Below are 25,090 nucleotides of genomic sequence, written 5' to 3'. Positions count from 1 at the left end.
TGTGGCTCCTAGGACTTCCAAAGGTGAGTAGCCCTGGTCTAGAAGCAGAGGGAGAACACATGGAACTGTGATTGCTTCCATGGGTAGATCCAAGAGACTTCAAAGCATCTGGGCTGGGAAAGAGGGTGCATTATCGTGGGGGTAGAAATAGAAACATCCTGACTAATGATCCATTGGCACAGTCGGTTAATTTCCCAAGGCTCCTCAGATCCAGGTCCCGTCTGCCCCTTGGAGGATGCTCTTGAGAAAGTATCAGAGGGGTAGCCATGTTAGTCTGGATCCGCAAAAGCGACAAGGATCTGACAAAGTGGGTCTGTGCCCAGGAAAGCTTCTGCTCCAATACGTCTATAAGGTGCCTTGTCGCTCTTTTCTTATCTCTGAGATAGTTTTGCTGCCTCAACTCCTTAGGTACCAGCCAGGCTCAGCTCACTTGTAGACTTGCAAAAGAGAGCCTGGAACCATAACCAATTATCCACGAACGGGAAAAGCCGCATCAATGAGACGCATTGTTAGGGTGCGTAGTCCCCACCGTGCCTCAGTGACCCACCGACTGTCTTCATCTAGCCCATCTCAGGGCAAGCTGCAGCCTGTACGGGCCACTCATCACTGGCTCTGGGGTATCTCTGCTGCCCTGCTTACCTGGGCTGCGTTGCTACCACCTGCCTTGCCCCAGGCCCTACAGCCAGGGAGCCCCTTAGCCGGCACTCCCCCAGCCCTGCCTGGACACCCCAATACTGTTCTCCCTCCTGGGAGCCTCCTGCTTCCTCCGCTGCCAGCTCTTCACTGCTCTCCCCTCCTGGAAGCAAACTGTTCTTCTTTATATAGCTCCCAGCTGGGCTCTCATTAACCCTAACGACCTCGGCTGGGTCTTTGCTTCCGGCCCCTGCTCCGGGCCTGAGTTTTGCCCTTAAAGGGCCAGTGCAGGGCAGGCGCCCTGTCACACGTGTGTTTTATCCTCTCTTCTCCATGGCTCAGAGACATGGTTTACACCAAAACATGCCAGCAAGACTTTCACATCGGATGCTTTGCGTGCAATTCTTTGAATAAGCTGGCAAGACAGGGCAACACAAACAGGGAAGTGTTAAATCAGGCTGGTACGTCATCCACGAGATTAATAAAAAAAGATTCCGGCAGCTTGAACAGGTCCCGCGAATGCTGGATTACAGGACCCTGACAGGTGTGCTGGGCTATGAAACTTGCAAAGGGTCTAGAAAGAGGCAGACTGCTGCGTCAGTTTCGGAAATGCTTGCAGAGCTGGCGCAGTATCCTTTGGAACCTCTGTGGATGAGTAAAGGGGTGCGGAAGGCTGCTCAGGCTGGCGTTGTGAGCTTGTAGACAGAGCAAGGCATCGCAAGGCGGACCGGATCAAGCTTTGTGAGGGCCAGCGTCAGAAGAAGAAAGAATCGGCTGCCTGGATTCACGGCACGGCTGGGCATGAGTGAGCCCTGCTGCGCATGGGACTGTCAGTCGCTCATCGGATTCAGCGGCCTTCAAAGAGTTCATCAGTGCATGTGCCATGTGCCATGCTCTGCAAGGAGCGATGGTGCCACTCATGGGCTGCGTCTACACTGGCATGATTTTGCGCAAATACTTTTAATGGAAAAGTTTTTCCGTTAAAAGTATTTGCGCAAAAGAGCGACTACACCAGCATGTGCTTTTGCGCAAGAGATGTGCTTTTGGGCAAGAGATGTGCTTTTGGGCAAAAGCATCCGTGCCAGTGCAGACACTCTCTTGCGCAAGAAAGCTCCGATGGCCATTTTAGCCATCGGGCTTTCTTGCGCAAGAAATTAACGGTGCCTGTCTACACTGGCCTCTTGCGCAAGAATACTTGCACAAGAGGGCTTATCCTGAGCGGGAGCATCAGAGTGTGCAAGAAGCCCTGATTTATACATTAGAACGTCAGTGTTCTTGCGCAAGTACTCGCGGCCAGTGTAGACAGGCGGCAAGATTTTGCGCAAAAGCGGCTGCTTTTGTGCAAAATCTTGCCAATGTAGACACAGCCATGGAGTGTGTTCGTAATGCTTGTGTAATCCCCTGATCCACATATTGTGTTCAAGCCATAGAGGAGATCAGCCCGGCGTAGGCATGTCTCTCTAGTTCAGCCTGTTCACTCATGCTTTCAGTCCCGTGTATCCTCAATCATAAAGGAGGATTTAGCCTCATCTGTCAAGCATTGGTCTGGGAGGATACCGTGACTGTGGTGGTGAGGTTGTCATCAGCACCAGGTCCTCCAGGAGCACACAAGAAACAGCGCGCTCGCTACTTGGTCTCTAACTAGGAGTGCGATTGACTTGCTTTGTAACCAGAATTGCAAACAGCATAACACAGCAAAGGAGACAGCCAATACAGCATGTCCAGCATGTGCACCCCCTCACTCACAGCTTCCCTGGAGGGCACCCCGAACTCAAGGCAGCGATCTCAATGTGATCGGCATGCCAGTGGGTTCAAACAGGTTCCACTGCTCCCAGGCGGGGTGCCCCTTTCACAGGGGGTGAGGTTGACACCCACCATGTTTAATAACCAGGTCAACTGCCTTTCCTGCGACATAATTCCACCCCTCAGTAACACTGGGGTCCCTAACTTGATGAGGTCACTTGGGGTCATTTACGACATAATCATTAGCTTTTATGTCAATGAGTTGCCCTGATATATCTGCAACCAGTTACATGGACGTTTGGGATGAACTTAACACCCTTTAGCCATGCCCTAAATTCCCAGAAATATATTCTTGCAGTTCTATGTGTCGCCTTTTCCCAGCGTGTAACACTTTCGCTTGCTGTCATACTCCAGTGGTGACTTAGGGTCTTTTCAGCAGTTAGTGCCTTATTCTGACCTACTCACGTCAGGCTCGGGCTCAGTTATGCTACGATAATTATCACCCAGGGTTGAGGCCTATTGGATCTCAGGTTACAGCTGGTGGCAGCTTGTCTAGATTCAAATTCCTGAAGGCCTTAGAAGCTTGGAGGAAGCTACTTCAGTATGAAAGCCATGGTCTGTGTGCTTGAGCCAGAGGGGGTGTGATTCTGTTACAAGGCCTCGATGAAGCTATGGACACTCATGCTCTCAGCTCCAGTGTCTGTCTGCTATGTATATTGGACAAACTTCTCAGACACTTCGCCAAAGAATCAATGCCGCAAAACAGACATCAGACAGTTTCACAAAGAAAAAACAGTTGCTTGTCATTTCAACCAGACTGGGCATTGTCTCAATGACCTCACTACATGCATCCTGCTTCAAAGAGACTTTAACACCAGACTACAAAGGGAAACCTCAGAACTGTCATTCATGCTTAAATTTGACACTTCACAAATGGGCCTTAACAAAGATGCTAACAACCTTACACATTATAAAGATAGCTTCCCACTTATCACCCCTAATATCATTATCTCATAGACACTAACCTTCCCCGGCACACCCCTCCTCTGCTCTAAAATCTGATTTGCCAATGTTATATGTGTTCACATTTTTTTGATTGTATCCCTTTGGTATATATGGTTGTGCCAATTTTCTTCCACAATTTGATCTGAGGAAGTGGGTCTGGCCCACGAAAGCTCATCACCTAAGAAACCATCTTGTTTATTGTGCTGCATAGTCCTGTCTTTTGTGCCTGCATTTCTGTCTGCATCCTCTACTTGCACTGAGTTTCAAGCACTCATGACATTTGTTGTGTCATGTGAAAGACCTCTCCAGATACCCACTGCCACTCCACACCACCTTAATGGCTCAGTGAAGAATATGAGAGAGACCGAGAGAGCTCTACCAAGACCTGGCCAAGGAAGGTGTCACAGAGATGTCGTGAGGTTCAGCCAATAAAAGACAGAAAATACACATCGCCCCTCATAGCAGTACGACCGACTGGTTAGTGTTCTACGCCACCGAGCTGAACCCGGCTTGGCTTGCAGGCTCCCAGAACAAGATTATCTCGTTACCAGTGGTGAAATTCTCTTGAGAACTCTGAATCCAAAGGAATAAAAACAAACGTTGGTTGGAATTTGTCCCTGTGATTCCCCCCCCACATCCTTCACAGCATCTTTCCTGGGCAAGAGAAAAATCTCCATATTGCCATTGGAGGTAGTTAGGATTATGTTCTCCCCTGCGATTTCCTGATTTACAGGAATGGCTTGGTGTCATGAAATATGCATGGCCGCAGTCCAGCTCCCAGCGGGTTCACCAATCACTGTAAATCAGAGCTCATTTTTCATGAGCTTCCATAGCAAGCACTGCTGCTAATGTTCATCACCAGGCTAACTGCAGTTCAAGCTCATCCCAAGGTACGTTTTAAGCCCTCACCGCCTCGTCCTCCTTCTCGCGTCTCTCCAAGGCTCCAGCTGTAGATGGGAGATACCAAGGCTGCGCTTGGAGCCTCTCGGATATTTAGCTCTGGTGGGGCAAGTTGTGTCAGTCATCGGCAACAACCTAGGCTACAGCAGAGATTAATGCACAGTTGAGTTGGGAGGGGGAAGGTCTTATGTACCTTCTGCCCCACAATAACACAGTCCATTGTCGCTGCCCCTCAAGTCCTGACCTGGGGAAGCTATTCATCCCTACAAAACATCTCTGCTCAGGAAGGACAGGCCCTGTTCTGTTAGGAATGATCTCTTGACTTGCATAGAAAAGGACTGAACTAAAAGTCTTCTCCTCTCTCAGATGGTTCCTACAGGTGGATGGCAGAATCTGCCCACCAAGATAACTCCAATATCTAGTGATTAGCAACATCCACATTGTCCCTTTTTATCACAACATCAGGGAGATGGAAAATGGTACCAGTGCCTCGAAGCAGAACACGCAGCAAATCCACTCTGAGGTTCTCTCAAGGATGATCAGTTTTTCTGGTCACTCTTCTCTAGTTGGCTTGATCACTCAAGAGGCTGGGATTTTCCCAGGGCTGGGCTCAACACGAGCAACCGTTTTCAAGGAGTAGAAATGGTGCCCACGCAACCAGCTAAAGAAGATTTTCGTTGGAGGGACTTTCAGGGGGCATCAAACATGCCCAGTTTGCCTGATTAAGGACGTTACCAAGTCGGAGTCGAATGCCTAAGGTGTGACGACGTGACTGCGGTGCTGAAGGAGAAGTTTGGTCGTTCGAATGATGCTGAACCACCACAGCAGACACGGGTCAAAATCACCATGAATGCCAGACTTGCGGCGTGCCACCCTGCTGTTCCATCACTGCTTTGGGGGGCTGTACCAGGATTCCCACTCTTCTTTGCCCAGGATTCCTATACAGGCCTTCTGAATCCACTGCCCCCAAAGGGCCCCCCGTCAATCGGGGTCACTCCATGGAAGTGTGTGTGTGTGTGTGTGTGTGTGTGTGTGTGTGTGTCTGCTGACGACACCCAAGTGCAAACGGCACAACTACAGCGATATTGCCGGGGTGGAAATCTTTGCTCAGCGCCCTTCTGAAACATCAGACCCCAGGTGGCACATGGCAAATATTTTTCAGGAAAAGGTTTTCCTACCACCAGGACATCATCAAAGTCAACTGCTTAGCCTATGTCAGGATGCGGAAACCACAGTGGGACTCCAAGAAGAATCACAGACTGTGAGGGACTCCAAGAAGATCTCACCAAACTGAGTGATGGGGCAACAAAATGGCAAATGAAATTTAATGTGGATAAGTGTAAAGTAATGCACATCGGGAAAAATAACCCCAACTATACGTACAGTATGATGGGGGCTAATTTGGCTACGACAAATCAGGAAAGAGATCTTGGCGTTATTGTGGACAGTTCTCTGAAAACTTCCACGCAGTGTGCAGCGGAGGTTAAAAAGGCAAATAGGATGCTAGGAATTATTAAGAAAGGGATAGAAAATAAGACCCAGAAATATCTTACTGCCCCTGTATAAAACTATGGTACGCCCACATCTTGAATACTGTGTACAGATGTGGTCTCCTCACATCAAAAAAGATATTTTGGCCTTGGAAAGGGTTCAGAAAAGGGCAACTAAAATGATTAGGGGTTTGGAACAGGTCCCATTTGAGGAGAGGTTAAAGCGACTGGGACTTTTCAGTTTAGAAAAAAGGAGACTGAGGGGGGATATGATAGAGGTATATAAAATCATGAGTGGTGTGGAGAAGGCAGATAAAGAAAAGTTATTAGTTCCCTAAATAGAAGAACTAGAGGACACCAAATGAAATTAATGGGTAGAAGGTTTAAAACTAACAAAAGAAAGTTCTTCTTCACACAGCGTGTAGGCAACCTGTGGAACTCCTTGCCAGAGGAGGCTGTGAAGGTTAGGACTATAATAGAGTTTAAAGAGAAGCTAGATAATTTCATGGAGGTTAGGTCCATAAAAGGCTATTAGCCAGGGGATAAAATGGTGTCCTTGGCCTCTGTCTGTCAGAGGCTGGAGAGGGATGGCAGGAGACAAATCGCTTGATCACTGTCTTCGGTCCACCCTCTCTGGGGCACCTGGTGCTGGCCGCTGTCGGCAGACAGGATACTGGGCTAGATGGACCTTTGGTCTGACCCAGTACGGCCGTTCTTATGTTCTTATGACTATAGCTCCAGCTGGTGACGCACAGGTTGGACACAGCAGTGACCAAGACTCACTCCTTTGTGTGTGGGCTTCTCTAGGCAGCGGCGTGGTCCTGGAAGAACGTATCCCTGGTGGAGACCATCCATAGCTGAATACTCAGAAGTCCAGGGGAGATGATGATGGGTACTTTTGACCCCCTTATTCATGGACCTAATGGCACCCAACACATGGATGGGACGGACGTCTTACAATTGCTCACTGCAACCTAATAATGTCAGTAGCTTCACAGCTGTGGTTGCCCTTAATGCATTGCTAGCTCTTCCCTCGATAAAGGTTACATCAATATTTACCGTACTTCCTACTCTCGCTGGAGGGACTGGAGAAGGAATGATGCTAATTCTGAGGAGCTGCTGTTTAGCCAGCTGGCGCCAACTGCAGATTTTAAGGGGCAGGTATAGAAGGTCTCTCAGCCTTGCCCCTCATCCAGGGTCCCCTCCTCCTGCCATGCAGGCCACCTTTTGCCCAGCGTGTTGTGTGTGTGTGTGAAATAACAGCCCAGCTCTGAGCGGGGCCTCGCTGAGCCAGTGTCGCGAGATTACCGGGAACTGGAGTTTGCAAATTGAAAAATGAAGCAGGAAATTGTTTGGAATGGAGTTTGAAAAAGGGGGCTTCACAATCTCTCTTGAGTGCTGGATGTGTCCGGGTGTGAGGACTTTACGCTGCCAGGCACTTGGGATGAATTCCTACTAACTGGATTGCAGTTTCACCAAGCTCCCCTCACTATTTGTGGACCTGAATACAGCAAAACACAGTCCACAAATCTTCATTCAGATTCCTAGCTAGTTTGCGTGGACTCCTTATTCATACACACACACAAAAGTTAGGGGAGCGGCTAAGGAGGCAGAGCTTGCAACGAGAGGGCTTTTGATCAGTTTCTATTCTCCTTTCTCGGAGGTTTGCCCTCCACTCAGAGTGACGAATCCCAACCATTTCTACACGCCCCATTTCATCCCAGCCTGCTCCGTGACATTGCCAATGACACGCTCCCTGGCAAACTGATTTCTTGATATACCTGCGCGCAGCCAATTCGTTACGCATGTGAAGAGCCAGCAGTATTCGGTGTATCCGTGACACACCGAAGTACACCGTGCACATGCAACAGATGTGCTATCTATGCGGATTCATTTGGCTGTATTTTCTAAGTCACGTCAAGGGCACCTGCAATGTAATGAGCAGTCTTGCAAATCTAAATATATGGAAGAGTGAAATACAGAGAAAGAGATTCATGCAGTGAGGCTACATCCACACTGTGTGTTTTTTGCAGAAGACGAAATGCAAATGGAGCACTCATTTGCAAATCTTGCGCATTCATTTGCATATCTTCTTCCATCCTTTTTGCGGAAGAAGTTTTTGCGATAAAAAGCCCTGTGTAGATGGGGCCATTTGTCGGACACACCTCCTGTTGCGCAAGAGCCCTTATTCCTCAAAAAATGAGGTTCACTGGCTCTTACGCAAAAAGGATCGGAAGAAGATATGCAAATGAGTGCTCCATTTGCATTTCCTCTTCCGCAAAAAACACACTGTGGACGTAGCCTAAGAGTGTGTGTGCTGGTGTGTATAGACAGATGCCACTAAAACCATTGTGTGTTGGGAGGGAGGGGGTACAGACAAAGATGTCCTAACCCCTTGTGTGTGCATATGCATGTATAATCAGTTATTGTCTAAGTGGCTAAGTGTTAGTGGCCAGAAATTGTCTACTCCGTAGTTTATGTATGTACATACATCCGTAACTGGAGGGAACTGGGAATTCTTCATCTAGTTCTGTTTATTGCTCCGTCCCCAAAAAGAAATAAGATATAAGAGAGACCCTTCTGTCTCCAGTTTCTCCATAACATAGAACTCTACAACTGGAAGGGACCTCGAGAGGTCATCGAATCCAGCCCTCTGCCCTCATGGCAGGACCAAGCATTGTCTAGATCATCCCTGACAGGTGTCTGTTCAACTTTCTCTTAAATATCTCCAGAGATGGAGCTTCATAACCTTCCTAGGCAATTTATTCCAGTGTTTATCCACCCTGACAGTTAGGAACTTTTTCCTAATGTCCAGCCTAAACTTCCCTTGCTGCAGTTTAAGTCCATTGCTTCTTGCCTCTTGTGAACTCTTATCTCACTTCTACTGGTCATGTTTGGGTTGTGTCTGTTTCTCTCTCACAATCCCATTATAACTGCCCGAGAATCCTTCCCTGAAACAAAGCAATCGCACCAAAAATGCCTTAGTGGCAGCAAATCATCAGGATAGGAGAATCGCTTCTCCCTGAGCAGTGATGGACACAGGAGTCCAGGCAAATGAGATCACACATCCTCACACTCAGAGGCATCCAGATAGTGCCCGAACAACAATAATAAAGAACCAATTCGGTCTCTACACAGAACCTGAAACTCAAAATCAGATATGCAATTTGTGATATGCAAATTGCGTAGCTTATTTCAAGTCTATTTTGAAATAGGCTATTTTGAAATTTGGCACTGTCTACACAGCGCCAATTTTTGAAATAAAGCGCTATTTCGAGCTATCCCTTATTCCGACAGCTGAGGTTATTTTAAAAGATTATCTTAAAAACTCGCTTACAGTTATCCCTTGTTCTTCCTACCTCTTTCCTCCTTTCCTGTCTGAGTCCAGGTGTTGAAAATAAAACTAGCCAGTCTCAAGTCAATTTCACTTTCTAGTGCTCATATGCTTGTACCATGCTGCAAAACGGAGCGTGCAAACAGCACAAGGCAACTTTTTTTAAGACAAACTGCTTACACTGGAATGAGCTAAAATAAAAATATTTGGGTTGTTCTTATAGTCTATAAATACTTGTTTTTTACAAAAATCTAAGCTTTGATTCAGATCTGACATTTTAAATTTTAAACAGGAACCCTGCTTCCCACCAACTTTAAAGCCCTGTGCCTGGGATTAATTCTGAATAGGTGTTTGGGATTGTTCAAATTTATCTGCAAAAGTTGCAAGGTCTTTGCTCGTTTCTGCCTTTTTATCCCATAAATGCTGTTTTACATCATCATCACACATATTGGAACCTGGTCCTTAGCAATCCCTTTCACACTTCCTTTCAAAGCTTCTAATACCTTTCCCCTTCACCCACTTCTCCAGGAAATCTCTCATTTGGATCACATGAGCCAAATTAATTAGGTAGAGAACTCGATATTTAGGGTGAAATCCTGGCCCATATGTAGTCCATAGAAGTTCTTTCACTGACTCCAAGGAGGCAGGGTTTCACCCTTAGAATCTAGAGGGTATTCTTTATTTACAGTTATCAATTTTAAAATACAGTGGTTGCCATTCGAAGGTCAGTAGTTAGCATTCATGTGAGACCAACATTTCTCCCCTACACACAGAACAAGAGGTCACTGTAAGATATCTGTTAGCAACCAAACTAAGTCACACAGTTGACCTAATCTACGGGGCACAAGGGTAGGACTTCACGTGCTAGAAAGTGGGGTAGTTCTACTGACGTGTCAGTTTACACCAGCTGAGAATCTGGATCAGGGTTCTTTCGGGGTTGGTCTACATGGAGATAAAGTCCGGAGTAGCAAGTATGCACTAGCTACTCTTCACTACTTCCCTATGTGGACACTTAGACCTGGTCTACACTACCACGGAAGGTCAAATTAAGCTACACAACTCAAGCTATGTTAATTACGTAGCTGGAGTCAACATATCTTAAATCGAGTTTCCGTGCCATCCACACAGTGGGAGGTCAACAAGAGCAAACATTCCCATTGGCTTCTCTTACTTCTAGCGAGGCGCAGGAGTATCGGCACCGATGGAGATGTGCCCTCTGAGATCGATTTAGCGGGTCTTCACTAAATCTGCTAAATCGAACCCCAGAAAATCGACCTCAGCAGCGTCGATCTTCCACGCAGTGAAGACCTGGCTTTACTGCGCATTTCAGAAGTGCATTAAGCTAAACCACCTGAGTGTGCCTTGTGTGAGCAGCAAGAGCATTCACATAGGAGTTAGTTAGTGAACTGTAAAGTCACAGCCTAGCCTACTCCGCACCAACTCCCCCAGGTAGACGACTCCGCAGTTGTTGATGTTTCCAAACCCTCACTAAAATGTTTCTTGTTGTTTGGAAAACTCCGGAGCCCAGGCACTTCTAAGATGTTGTATTAATCACTGGAGTGTGATACAACACACATCACAGACAGGCTGAAACTACCACTCCCAGGCCGAATCTTGGTGGCTTATACCTCCCTCGAAGAACAGTGTCCTTGCTTTGTCTACCATAGCAAAAAGCCACCATCTCTCAAAAGGTGCAGCAGACAGCACCAGGGAAAGGCTGAGCAGAGAACCTTCTTTGTCAGGCCATGCTGTTAGGGAAAAGCCACCTGGCCTGGTAAAAGGCGTCATCTCATTGGAGTGCCGGAGCCAAGAGGGGTCAGCTTCGTGGCTCTCTCCCTGGCAATGCTCACGGCGAGGGGGCAGAGGAAAAGGACCACAGAGTCTGGCTGACTCCTCCTTTAGCCAAGCCAAGCTCTCACTGGAAGGCCAGTGGGGGTTTTGCTGAGTAAGGACTTTGGGATTTGGACCTGATGAAGTGACCCTCCTAGCCAAGTGTCCTCCGGAATCTTACACCATCGTGGGGCAGAAGGCTGATCTCATGGTTAGGAGGCTGGACTAGAATGTAGAGCAAGCTGGGTTCTGCTCCTGGCACACCAGACGCCCTGTGACTTAGGGGTGGGTATTTAGGCACCTAAATCCCTTTAAAAACGTAATTTGTAATGACGCTGTGCTGCCGTTCCTCCCCTCTACAATGGGAACCTCTCCCTGCCTCATCTGCGAGGCTCTGGGCTCAGCAGCAAGAATCGTTACAGCACCTAATGCGCTGAGCCCTGACTCTGGTTAAGCACTGTCACACCGGGAATAATCATATTCCTACCTGCTAACTGGATGATTTATAAAGCCCAGGGTTAGAGGGGCTGCTAAGCAGAAGCTGCCAATGTCATGCCACGTGATTTAGTGTTCGGCTTGGTGGTCCTGGGATGCTAGAAAGAGCCTGTTTGACGCCAGGTGCCTACCCCAGTGGGATCCGTCTGGCAACCCTTCTCACCTGGAAGTACAGCAGCTGCTTCGGCCGTGAGGTCCAGCAAGGGCTCCGAGGAAGAGGAGAGAGGCTCTTTAAGACTCTGCTCAAGTTCGACAGGTGAGGGAGGAGCCATGCTGAAGCAGGAGCTACCTAAAATGCCCAGAACCAAAGAGAGAGGGATTAAGTTGGGAATCCTGCCCGGAAAACTGGGTGCGGCGGCAAGGGCCAGAAGTAGCTGGAGTGTCTTATGAACTTTCTCCCAGGGTCTTGCTGGCCTGGATGCAGACATCATGGGACACTGGTTTACCTCCCACACATCCCAAATCCTGTTAATCTGACTCTTCCCCTGGGCGGTACATGAACATCCTCCCCTCCTCCCCCCCTCCCATACATATATACCACCAGCACAGCATTTCCCAGCATGCACTCGGCACTCGACAGTGATTCTCTCTCCCTTTCCTCCTATATCCTGCTCTTCCTTGGCTCCCAGAGCTGGTCAGGGACCACACTGTCCATCCTGGCGATAACACTGAGATTTCAAAATTCTTTCCATCCCAAACTGGGACAAGGAGCCACAATGTTGAAATTGTGCATAAATTGGAATATTGGTGGGGGGAGTCATGTGGGGTCAATCCAAACATTTCACTTTGGCGAATTCCAAACAGTGGTTTGATTGTAACCCTGCAAAGCACCTCAGAGAAAATCAGTGTCCAAAGGAAACGTCATTTCAAAAGGAAAAAGCGAACGTTTTGGGTCAGAACGTTTCAAAACGGGACCAGAGAGTCCAATTTTTTGAATGAAATTCCATCAGAATTGCATCAATGTCCCAACACATTTCAGGTTTGCTGGAAGGAGCATTGTGACCATCTAGTCTGACTCCTGTAGGACACGAGTCTGAGAACTTCTCCACAGTAATTCCCAGAGCAGAGCTCTTAGAAAACATCCAACCTTGATTGAAAGACGGTCAGTGATGGAGAACCCACCCAGACCCCTTTGCAAATTGTTCCAATGGTTAATAACCGCCACCATTAAAAATATACACCTTGTTTCCTGTCTGAATTTCTCTAGCTTCAACTTCCAGATACTGGATTGTGCTGGACCTTCCACTGCTAGGCTGAAGAGCCCATTATTAAATATTTGTTCCCGGTGTCGATATTTGTAGACTGTGATCGCATCCCTCTTTCTCTTTGTTAAGCGAAACAGACCGAGTTCCTTCAGTCTATCACTCTGATCTATTGATCTAGTCTATTGATCTGAGGAAGTGGGTCTGGCCCACGAAAGCTCATCACCTAATAAACCATCTTGTTAGTCTTTAAAGTGCTACATAGTCCTGTCTTTTGTTTCAGCTACACCAGACTAACACGGCTGCATCTCTGTCACTACTCTAAGGCAGGTTTTCTCATCCTTTAATGGCTCTCAGAACCCTCTCCAGTGTATCAACACCTTCTTTGAATCGCTGGTCCCAGATCTGGACCCAGGATTCCAGCGGTAGCTGCACCCATGCCAAATACAGAGGCAAAATACCATCTCTGCTCCTACTCACATTAATAAAATACACCATGGAACACAGTCCTGAAACTCCAGGGTGAGAATGGCAACATTTTACAATCATCTGAACATTTTAACTAAACATTTTTCACTTTGCGTTTCCATTTCTTTTAAGTAAATAAAATGGAAAATTCGGACCAAAATGAACATTTCCACAGCATTGGGCCAAAGGGCCATGTCCTGTCATAAGAAAGGTTTTGATGCCAATCCGTCGATCTTCTCCCACCAGATGGTTTGCTCCAGAAAGGGCGAAGGATGAGGACGAAGGGCTGTGTAGACATGGACATCACCGCCAGTATGGATTATTCAGCTCCAAAAACACAATGCTGATTTTTGGGCTGAAGGAGTCACTTGACCTATGACTACAGATGGATGAAGAACATTGATTTCCAGGCTGCATTTGTGTTAACCCAGTGCCCAACGCCGGTAGCACAAATGCCAGCGCCATTAAGGCAAAGGGCAAAGTACAATGACCACTAGATTCAAGAAGCTTCGATATCACGAATACGGGATGCAACTGACGAAGCCGTCCGGGCCCACCACCAGCTCAACCGGTAGGCGCCAGTATCCACCGGGGCGGGAATAAAACAATCCGCCCATTAGAGGGCAGCAGAGCACAAGGTTGCCGGGTGCAGAGAGCAGCACTTTTTAGAGTCTATTTTAATTAATCTCATTTGCTCCATCCACAAACATTGAATGACTCTTCCCTAAGCCATAAACAGGGACTTTACGCCGCCCATGTCACTGCGCACCCCCCGGGCAGGCTGGTCCTGTTTGCATAGCCACCATCTGTCCCTCCGCCTCCCGCCTTGCAATTGAAACGGGTCGTTATGCCTTTCCAGAGTGCAAAACACACGGCCAGCGGGCCCAAATCCCACACAGAATGACACATTAAGAGGCCAGGGGAGATCGCCGCCCCCAGCTAATTTTTGCAGGGATTTATGGGGTGGTGCCACTCTAGGAAATTCATCTCCAAAGAACAGCTTTGCAAATCGGTTCCTCTTTGGGGCCTGGCGTCCGGCGGGCGTGTTTCCCGAGCAAAGGGCAAGGACCTCCGAGCGCAGGGAAAAGCAGCTGCAACGCCGCCGGCTCCGGAAGGGAACCGCCGCTCCGTCATTCGGCGCGCGGCCGGGACGCGGAGAAGGGAAGCGTTTCAATGGAACCCTCCCTGCCAGGTCCGGGCCAGGCGCGGACACGGCCCTTTGCCGCCCTAACCCGCTGCGATAACAACCGAGCCACCGGTCCCTCGCCCGGACCCCTTCTCAGCAGCTAATCAGCCGCTGGGCTCCCACTGCCAGGCCGGTCCCCAGCACATCGGGGCTGCTGCTAAAGCTAATGCTTATTAAAGATTTAAAAGGCAAGCCGTGCGCCGGGCTGCTCCGCGATGGGCTTTTTCCCATTATAGCTCTATCCACGCTCTAATGCTAATAGGATTGGCGAGGGGGAGGGAAGGAGGAAAGGAGAGGGCCCGGCCGAGACTGGACTGCCCTACTAGGGTGCTAGGCAGGAGCCGTCCTCTTGCTGATTCTGGACGAGAGGCTTTGCCCTTTTCGGGGAGGAGGGAGACAGAGCCTTGCAGGAGATCTTCCCTCCAGCCCCTCTCCTCCCGCCCGATGTTGAGTTAATAATTCAGCGGCTGCTGCAGGTAACCCTGACGGAGAGGCAGCCCTGCTGGGAGCCATCGCACAAGCCAGTTGATAAGGTCATTTGACTGCGCCTGCCATCGCAGCCGGGCTGGGGAGAGATAGAAGACCCTGCCAAGCCACTGTGGCTGGAACACGGTGTCCCAATGGGGTCGTGCCCACCAGGGAACATAGCGATAGCACAAGCCCACCATGGGGCCAGTGTCCCGTTGTGGTACCTGATCTTGACCTACAGGGAGGAGGACGAAACGCAGTGACCCGCCTCCCAAATCCGGCTGGTTGAACGCGCTTCCCCGGCATAGGCGGCCGGTAATGAAGGCAAGGGAAGGCGCAGCCTTCCCAAAACTGCCCACATGCTCCACCGCCGGGGAAGGCTAGGGCTGCGCCGTGGCAGCCTGGCTCCCCATTGGGCAGTGGCACAGCATCCCGGCTCCCCTGGCCACTAGGGAGGGCTGGGGTCTGAGCTGCAGCACAGCAACGCTGGCCCCCCGGGTGGTCAAGAAGGATCGGGCTGGGGTGGGCGGGGCTTGGGTCCGGGGTGGGGCCTCAGGTGGAAGGGGCGGGGCCGGGGCTTGCTTTCCCCGGCTGGGCCTTCACCTGCTGCTAATGTTCCCTGGCCAAATGCATTCATGTGAGAGGCTATCCAGGCTGGGACCCTGCGGGTGATCGTGTAGCTGGGGCACCGGAATGGGAGGCAGGAAATCCAAGTTCGCTCCAGGCTCCCTGGGACACCTCAGGGAATTCGCTTTGGATCGCAGCGGAGGGGAGGGTGGAAGTTCTGCTTCTCGGAGGGTTTGGAGATTTGGATACAAATCGGAACAAAAACCAAACACTCGCAAATGCTCTGAAAAATCTTCCCTCCCACAATGTGCTTTTCGGGCCAGTTTCTTTGATTTTGTGGCACGTTATAAAGAATCTGAACGAGCTCCAGGGGACCACTGCAGTGCTGACGAGTCTTTGATCAGCGCTAATATAGCCCTGCCTCAGTTTCCTAGCTGGAAATGAGGCCCAGGCTTGCCCGCGTCCTTAGGGAGCGGGTGGGGAAATGCATTAACATCTAGGAGGTGCTCAGATATTAGCTATTAATATCTGATGAAGGCCATATAAAATGGAGGGAGAAAGTTTGGCTTAACTGCCATTAGAAATCAACCTGGAGGAAAATCAACCTTGTGGGCAGCTCCAAACCACTCAGGGTATGTCTACACTACCCTCCTATTTCAAAATAGGAGGGTAATGTAGGCATACCGCAATTGCAAATGAAGCCCGGGATTTGAATTTCCCGGGCTTCATTTGCATAAGCCGGGCGCCACCATTTTTAAATCCCGGCTGGTTCGAACCCCGTGCCGTGCGGCTACACGCAGCACGAACTAGTTCGAACTAGGCTTCCTAGTTCGAACTACCGTTACTCCTCATTCCACAAGGAGTAACGGTAGTTCGAACTAGGAAGCCTAGTTCGAACTACCTAGTTCGTGCCGTGTGTAGCCGCGCGGCACGGGGTTCGAACCAGCCGGGATTTAAAAATGGTGGCGCCCGGCTTATGCAAATGAAGCCCGGGAAATTCAAATCCCGGGCTTCATTTGCAATTGCAGCATGCCTACATTACCCCGCTAGTTCGAACTAGCGGGGTAGTGTAGACATACCCTCTGAGAGGTTTAACCTTTGGGAAACACTCCTCCCTTTGCAAGGCCGGGGCTCGGAGGAGACTGATGTACCCTCGGCCTGGCTGTGTGGGAACTGCCCTCCCTTTGCTCTCCCTGCGTTTTTCTGGCTACCTGGGGAGTACTGCATGTTCAGCCTTACTCCCTGCACCTTCCCTTGCTCAGAGTCACTGTGACTGCATGTGCAAAGCTGCAGGGTGGCTGACAGATGTCACCAGGCCCAGGGCAAGCTGGGTGGGGTGGAGGCGGGGCCTCGGATGGAAGGGGCGGGGCCTTGGCTGGAAGGGGCGGGGCCTGGAGCTAGCCTCTCCCAGCCAACCCTTCAGCATCACTTGGTATGCGCCACCTGGGATCCGGCAGCAATTTAAAGGGCCTGGGGTTCCAACTGCTGCTATTGACACTGTAGCTGCAATGGCGGCTGGACGCCCCGGGCCCTTTTACATCACCAGGCCCGGGAACAATTGCTCCCTTTTCCCCCTCCCCCCGGCAGTGGGCCTGCACATCTGGAGTCACTGCCATCTACGCCTGGGCCCAGCGGGAGCACACGCAGTGCCCCTGGAGGGCAGATGTGGGGCACCTCTGTTAAAGCAGCTGTGTTGAGTCACCGCTGCCGAAGTTCTGCTCGTTGTTCTTACGCTGACGTTCCGGGTACGGCGATCGCCCGGGAAATCCAGTTCCTAGGCTCAGGCCCGACTGGCGTCAGGATCAGGCCCCTGCCGCTTGCCTGAGGTTACACCGCAGAGCCAGGAATTCAGCCCGGATCCACCTCCCTGGCGATTGCGCGTATTAACGAGAGCGATTTCCGCCAAGGCTCTGCGGCCCGGCTTTCCCCCTTTAATCAATGCCATGTGTGCCACCGACATGTGGGCTGTAGATCAAATCCAGAGGACTACGTGATCGGAAGCAGTGACCCAGGAACTGTAAAATGCGAGTTCGTGTCTCCATAATTCACGGGCTGCCCGTTCGCCCCCTGGGCTCCGGATGGGGGGAGCTGCTGGGCTGGCCCTGCTGCTGGTTGTGGGATTTAGACTTTCCCCTGCATTTTCAGCACAGGGCCTAGCAGAGGCTGGTGAGAGATCCGGGGCCCCACGTGTGGGTTTTGCAGGGCTGTGCAATGGGGAACAGGTTGCTAACCGACAAGGGTGCCCAGCCAGCTGTACCCGACCTGCATGTGGCGAGGTGGGACTCCCGGACGCTGTGGTCCTGGGCACCAAGCAATTGTTCATTTAAAAATTCAGTGAATCCAATTCTGGTCTGACTGGTTCTAGTGTAAACGAGCGAGTCTTCTGAAGTGTAAGCCGGATCACTATGCTGAGCGGTGCCATGGCCCTTTCATACACGTATCGCATACAGCACTCCACAAAGGCAGATCAGTAACATGATCCCCACTTGGCGGACAGGGAAACTGAGGCAAAGAGGGGCCATTTTCTGCCCACGGTCACACAGCAGGCCAGAGTCTGGGACCGAACCCGGCTTGCCTCATTTACATTCCTGACAAATATCACTTTGGTTTGATTTCAGCAGTGCCTGGAGGTCCCAAACTAAGCTCTGGGCCCCATTGTGCGAAGAGGTTACAGAGGAGGAGACAGGCCCTCGCTCAGTCTAACTAGCCAAAGGAGGCGTTATCCTCTGATTGAGGCACTGGGTTCTGAAAGACTAAAGGACTTGCCCAAGGTCACACTGAGCAGCTGTAGCAGAGGACTGACCACAGACATGCTGAGTCCCAGGGCAAGGCCTTCATCCTTCCTCTCCTTTTCCATCTGAGACCTGGAGTGTGGAGGGGGAGTCGGTAAATCCTGACCAGGTCAGGGCCAGCGCCAGACAGTTTCCCTTCCAGACAACAGATGTGTCTTTTCCCCACCACCTCTTTGCATTGCCTTGGTTCTTGGCACCTGATGTCTGCAGCGAGTGCCCAGGAAGTTGGGGTTAGACCAGGTGGGCGATAACTTCTGATGGGGGGGCGCTCCAAGAATTTGGTAAGTGGCCAAAGGCCGCACTCTTCCAAGATATTAATGGAGGGGGTGCGGGGTGCAGGTTGGGTGCAGAAGGGAGCTCGGGGTTGGGACCTGAGGTGCAGGAGAGAGACGTGGGATCTGGGAGGGAGTTTGATGGAGGGGGTTGTGACCTGGGCAGGGGATTGGGGTGCAGGAGGGGGTGCAGGATCTGCAAGGGGGTTGTGACCTGGGCAGGGGATTGGGGTGCAGGAGGGGGGTGCGGGATCTGTGAGGGGGTTGTGAGCTGGGGCAGGGGATTGCGGTGCAGGAGGGGGGTGCGGGATCCGTGAGGGGGTTGTGACCTGGGGCAGGGGATTGCGGTGCAGGAGGGGGGTGCGGGATCTGTGAGGGGGTTGTGAGCTGGGCAGGGGATTGGGGTGCAGGAGGGCGTGTAGGATCTGTGAGGGGGTTGTGACCTGGGGCAGGGGATTGCGGTGCAGGAGGGCGTGTAGGATCTGTGAGGGGGTTGTGAGCTGGGGCAGGGGATTGCGGTGCAGGAGGGCGTGTAGGATCTGTGAGGGGGTTGTGAGCTGGGGCAGGGGATTGCGGTGCAGGAGGGCGTGTAGGATCTGTGAGGGGGTTGTGACCTGGGGCAGGGGATTGCGGTGCAGGAGGGCGTGTAGGATCTGTGAGGGGGTTGTGAGCTGGGGCAGGGGATTGCGGTGCAGGAGGGCGTGTAGGATCTGTGAGGGGGTTGTGAGCTGGGCAGGGGATTGGGGTGCAGGAGGGCGTGTAGGATCTGTGAGGGGGTTGTGAGCTGGGGCAGGGGATTGCGGTGCAGGAGGGCGTGTAGGATCTGTGAGGGGGTTGTGAGCTGGGCAGGGGATTGGGGTGCAGGAGGGCGTGTAGGATCTGTGAGGGGGTTGTGAGCTGGGCAGGGGATTGGGGTGCAGGAGGGCGTGTAGGATCTGTGAGGGGGTTGTGAGCTGGGCAGGGGATTGGGGTGCAGGAGGGCGTGTAGGATCTGTGAGGGGGTTGTGAGCTGGGGCAGGGGATTGCGGTGCAGGAGGGCGTGTAGGATCTGTGAGGGGGTTGTGAGCTGGGCAGAGGATTGGGGTGCAGGAGGGCGTGTAGGATCTGTGAGGGGGTTGTGAGCTGGGCAGGGGATTGCGGTGCAGGAGGGCGTGTAGGATCTGTGAGGGGGTTGTGAGCTGGGCAGGGGATTGCGGTGCAGGAGGGCGTGTAGGATCTGTGAGGGGGTTGTGAGCTGGGGCAGGGGATTGCGGTGCAGGAGGGCGTGTAGGATCTGTGAGGGGGTTGTGAGCTGGGCAGGGGATTGCGGTGCAGGAGGGCGTGTAGGATCTGTGAGGGGGTTGTGAGCTGGGGCAGGGGATTGCGGTGCAGGAGGGCGTGTAGGATCTGTGAGGGGGTTGTGAGCTGGGCAGGGGATTGGGGTGCAGGAGGGCGTGTAGGATCTGTGAGGGGGTTGTGAGCTGGGCAGGGGATTGGGGTGCAGGAGGGCGTGTAGGATCTGTGAGGGGGTTGTGAGCTGGGCAGGGGATTGCGGTGCAGGAGGGCGTGTAGGATCTGTGAGGGGGTTGTGAGCTGGGCAGGGGATTGGGGTGCAGGAGGGCGTGTAGGATCTGTGAGGGGGTTGTGAGCTGGGCAGGGGATTGGGGTGCAGGAGGGCGTGTAGGATCTGTGAGGGGGTTGTGAGCTGGGCAGGGGATTGGGGTGCAGGAGGGCGTGTAGGATCTGTGAGGGGGTTGTGAGCTGGGCAGGGGATTGCGGTGCAGGAGGGCGTGTAGGATCTGTGAGGGGGTTGTGAGCTGGGCAGGGGATTGGGGTGCAGGAGGGCGTGTAGGATCTGTGAGGGGGTTGTGAGCTGGGCAGGGGATTGGGGTGCAGGAGGGCGTGTAGGATCTGTGAGGGGGTTGTGAGCTGGGCAGGGGATTGGGGTGCAGGAGGGCGTGTAGGATCTGTGAGGGGGTTGTGAGCTGGGCAGGGGATTGGGGTGCAGGAGGGGACGGGGTGCCAGGTGCCAGCTCTGGCAAGGAGGCGCTTACCCTGCCGTGCCTCCACACACCACTCAAAATGGCCAGGGCCATGTGTGTCTCTGCATGCCACGTGCTCCTTGGGGGGGCGCCTCTGCACACTGCCTGTGTGCTTGTGCCGCAAGCAGAGCCCAGACAGCTCCCATTGGCTAGTTTCCAGCCAATGGGAGCTATGAGATTGTGCTGGGGTGGGGAGAGCACATGGGCACGCGGCATGCAGGGACACATGCAGCCCCAACTTTGAGCGATGCGGGGGGCGTGGCAGGCAGGGAGCCTGCCCACGCGTCCCACTGGGCTGTGGGATGGTGGCGGGTTGGATCCAAAGGTTTGGCAGGCTGGATCTGGCCCACAGGCCGTATTTTGCCCACCCCTGGGTTACACACTCCCAAAGCCGCAGAGATCTTGCAGGGAAGGGCTTGACGTACACGGTTCTTTGTAACGGGGGCGCTCCCATTGCCCCAGGGTGCAAGTCATGCCAGCAGGCTGCGAGGCTGCCAAGTGGGAGACAAGCGAGTTCAGACCAGATCCCGGGCCATTAGCCAGCGCTTCCAGGCACAGAAAAAATCGTGTGTCCATTCCTTGTGCTCCCCTCTCGTCTTTTAAAGACCAAGCCAGCTCGCCGCCCAATTCTCTCCCCCGCCTGGCTCGCTGCCAGCACCCGCCTCGGTTCTGGCATCGTGGAACATCTACAAGACGCCTGCACGGTAACAGAGCGAGACCCTGCAGTCGCCGTCCTCAAGGCTGAGCTCCCCGCCCAGGGCAGAGATGTCGGCAGCTCCAGTTGGGGGCCTCCACCCGTCCCACGCGGCCGGCGGGATTTTGACCAGCACTGGAGGGCCCCCTGAGAGGCAAGAGAACTTCCAGAATCACCGAACACCAGGACCCGAGGGACCGCGAGAGGCCACTAAGTCCAGTCCCAGAGAGGGCCTGGTCAAGTGCAGCCCAGGTTTGCCGACTTTGCCGTACTGGATGCGGCAGGTGAGAGGCGGGACGGAGGCTCCTCCCACGTGCTGAGCGGCCAGGGTTACATGCGCCAGGCCTGCGTTTCTCCAGGAGCCCAGCGTGCACGTCGGAGCGCCCGGTGTCACACCGAACGAGGGCCTCCCGGAAACCCCACCCTCTTTTTCTGGCCCCCCTCCTCAGAGGAGGAGGAGGAACGTGGCGAGGGAATTTTCCGCTGCCATGTAGAGAAGCAGAGGAACCTGGTCTCCAGTGTCGGCCTTCCCCCTCCACGCCACTCACCACAAGACCCCGGCGCGCGCTCAGCGTCATCGCTCACCCTTCACACACACACCCCAGAACAAGGCCAGTCCGTTGCGTGGCACCTTACCTGGGAAGCTGAGGTGTCCAGAAACCTGCCTTGAGCCCTGCCCTCGGGCTACGGGACCTAGAGGGGGAAGCAAAGAGAAGGCATTGCTCTGTCACCAGCATCACTCTACAGCGGGGAAGGGCTTTTTTGGGCTGGGGGCCACTGACCCACAGAGAACTCAGTCGGAGGCCACCCATAGGGCAGGAGCAAAATGAAAACAAACCCTCGCGGACGTGTCCCCCAACCGAGAAGCAGGGAAAGAGACACACACCTCACTCGGGCAGTTTGGGGCACCAGGTTCCCCCTCTTGCTCCAGCCCTGTGGGGGGAGTGCCAAAGCTTAGCCCCCCTTCCTCCCCAGGCCAATTAACTTTTCATGGGGCCAAAGGCTAATAGATTTTGTGGATTCCTCCTAGGCTCTGGGATGGGGCCAAAAATGAGGGGCTCAGAGTACAGGAAGAGGCTGCCAGGGTATGGGATGGGGGTGGGAGTAGGGGATCTGGATGGCAAGGTTCCCTCTAATCTTTTCCATCCATGTGCGGAATACATTTTTATGTGCACTGAAGCATGTGTGAATGTGCACCACTAGCAGAAAGAAATCAGCTGGCTGTGGGCTCTCTGCTCATCAGCCGGGCAACATGTGAATCTCTCCTGAGCAGCTGCCCAAGCGCTCTGCTTACAGGGAACACTGCTGGGCAGGAGGTGGGGTGCAGGGTCTGGACACAAAGTAGGGTGCAGGAGCGGGGTCTGGGTGGGAGGTAGCGTGTGGGTGGGGCGGAGGGTGGGGGTTCAGGGTCTAGGAGAGAGGGGCATATGGGAGGGAGCAGGGGATTGGGGCACTTACATGGCTCAGCTCCTGGGGGGGGCACAGATGGCTCCGTGCCACCCTGCACTTGCAGGTATCACATCCCACCATTCCCATTGGCTGAGATTCCCAGCCAATGGGCGCAGCCTGGGGTGGAGCCTGCAGGCGAATGCTTCCCTGCGCTACCATTACCCCAGCTGGGAGGGAGGGGGAACGGCAGCATGCAGAGGAGCTTCCTCCCCCCACCAGGTAGAGGTGGCCATGCAGGGACTTCCGCGCCAGCTACCTGCTGATTCCCCCTTGCAGGGTGGGGGACACCGACCCTCTCGGGTCTGATCAAGGGAAACCAGAGCCTGGATCCAGCCCTGGATCCAAACCAAACCTGCTCTACAGCTCTGGCAGGGACCTCACAGGCTCCCAAATTTGGCTTGGATTAGGGAAAAGCCCAACAATTCCACATCCCATTAAAAACCGTTTTCAGGGACAATATTGGCCCATGAACTTACAGCAGGGTCAGCCATGTTTTGTGTTTCAAGAGCCATGGCCGTCTTCAGATACATGGCCAGATGCGCTCCTCCCAGGAGCACTCCGCCCGGGGCAGTATGGAAGCACACACCCAGGATCCAGATGGATCCGGACCCGAATCCTGCCACTGAGACCCATCTCAGCATTGCAGTTAAAGGGATATCCACGCACCCCTTCCAATCACTGGTTTCCAAGGCTCGAGTGAATGGACTTTTATTTGGCTTTGCTTGTCTGTGAGACACAAACCTAACTTATAGTTGACGAAATTGCAACCAATGGGATTGCAGGATGCTAACGAATGGAGAAGAAGAATGATAAGAAAGGAAGGTTATCACCCGTATTGGCGAACAGTTATTGCTCTACAGGGAAATGCCTTGATGGAAGAGCTAAAGGGAAGTTCTCCTGGGAAAGCAGAGTCACACAGATGCCCTTGACTGTCCCCATGTGCCACAACTTCATCACGCCCGTTATGTTCTTCCCGTACACCCCGAGCAACCCTGCGCTTCCCTTCTGAATTGGCATTTATTTTAGGTTAAGACCGACCATAACAAGAAAGAACAAAAGCAAAGTCTCCACGAAGTCTTAGAAATTTACCACACAGAAAAGGCAAAAGCAACAGTTCCATAGTTTAAAGACATCACCAGGACCTACTCAACTCAGGCACACCCATTGAGGACACGAGCACGTATCTAAATGACATAGCCTCCCATGTGACTAATGACACAGAGCCACTTTCCTCTGCCTCCTCTCCTCCTGCAGTTACCTCCTTGACAAGCGGCACTTCCAATGCAGAGAAGGTGTCGCTGTTTCAATGCACGCAGGAGAACGGCCCTTTGCACGGCTGTCTTAATCTCCTGTAGTTCTAAGAGATGGAGGGACGGAGAAACTTGACACGCTCCAGACACCTGCTGGTACTGTAAACACATTGTCTGCGAGGCAGAGCGGGAGGACTTGTTTATATAGCAAATATATTTGGCTGTAAGAGCAGCCAATTCGAGTTTGTTCTGTAACTTCAGAACCGAGATGGTCAAAGAGTAGGGGGCGAATTGGTCTAGCCATGGAGACAGAGCAGACCACATGGGTTGAGTCCAGTTTTGAATGTTTGTCTGAGGGGTTTTGCTTGGGCTCATCTCAGGAACTAGACGGACCTCTGACCTACTCTGCAGCCCCCCTGCCCCCGTAAGCTCAGCTCCCTCCAGTTTAAACCTTTAGGTAGCAGGTTTAAACACAAACAAAAAGAAGTTTTTCTTCACAGCACACAGTCAACCTGTGGAACTCCTTGCCAGAAGGTGTTGTTAGACCAGGACTTTACCAGGGTTCAATAAAGAACTAGATAAATTCATGGAGGTTCGGTTCATCAATGGCTATGAGCCAGGATGGGCAGGGAAGGTGTCCCTGGCCTCTGTTTGTCAGAGGCTGGGACTGGGCGACAGGGGAGGGATCACGTGAGGATTCCCTGTTCTGTTCACTCCCTCGGGGGCATCTGGTATTGGCCACTGTGGGCAGACAGGACACTGGGCTGGATGGACCTTTGGTCTGACCCACTATGGCCGTTCTGATGTTCTTTCCAAGCTGAACAGTCGCAGCTGGCGATGAGACTGACAGGTGATTCCAGTCCATGATGGATGGGAGACTCACTGAACAGCCTCCAGCAAATTAGATCAGCATGACAGGAAACACTGAACAGTCGTCCCTTCACCCGCAGCACCGCGTGTATCTCCAGGAGAACTCTTCCGCACGGTGCCCTCGGTGAACTGGGGGTGGACACCTTCAGAGACCGGAGAGGAAATCAGGGGCCTTCCACCTGCTCAGAGCGGCCTTGGGCTGGTGGTGTCCGAAGCCACCGTCTGAGGCCCCGAGACAGGGCGGTGGGGGCTCAGAACATTCCGATTCTTTTCCTGCCCTCGTCGCCGCAGGATCGCGGTGCCTCCTGGTCACACGGTACGTGTTGCTGCCCTCACTCCTGAGCGGTTCATTCTCTCGCAGCCTTGCCCACGGGGAAAAACTGCGCTTGCCCAGGGAAGCGGCTTGTTTCAAAAGGTGCTT

At 52.6% G+C, this 25,090-nt stretch overlaps 1 protein-coding gene across 1 annotated transcript in view; it reads right to left on the bottom strand.

The window, feature by feature from the left end:
* LOC102448400 (BTB/POZ domain-containing protein KCTD12-like) overlaps window positions 1-25,090 on the bottom strand; it is a 93,557-nt gene that overhangs the window by 17,704 nt on the left and 50,763 nt on the right. Inside the window, exons 2-3 of the mRNA XM_075896663.1 lie at window positions 21,737-21,793; window positions 11,594-11,719 (exon numbers count right to left, since the gene is read on the bottom strand). Coding sequence (XP_075752778.1) covers window positions 11,594-11,719; window positions 21,737-21,793 — 183 coding nt within the window. The remainder of the gene's footprint in view (window positions 1-11,593; window positions 11,720-21,736; window positions 21,794-25,090) is intronic.

Source organism: Pelodiscus sinensis, chromosome 13 (assembly GCF_049634645.1).
Source record: "Pelodiscus sinensis isolate JC-2024 chromosome 13, ASM4963464v1, whole genome shotgun sequence".
Taxonomy (NCBI): Eukaryota; Metazoa; Chordata; order Testudines; family Trionychidae; genus Pelodiscus; species Pelodiscus sinensis.
The sequence above is the reverse complement of the archived record's forward strand: the minus strand, read 5'-3'. Positions and strand labels throughout refer to the sequence as shown.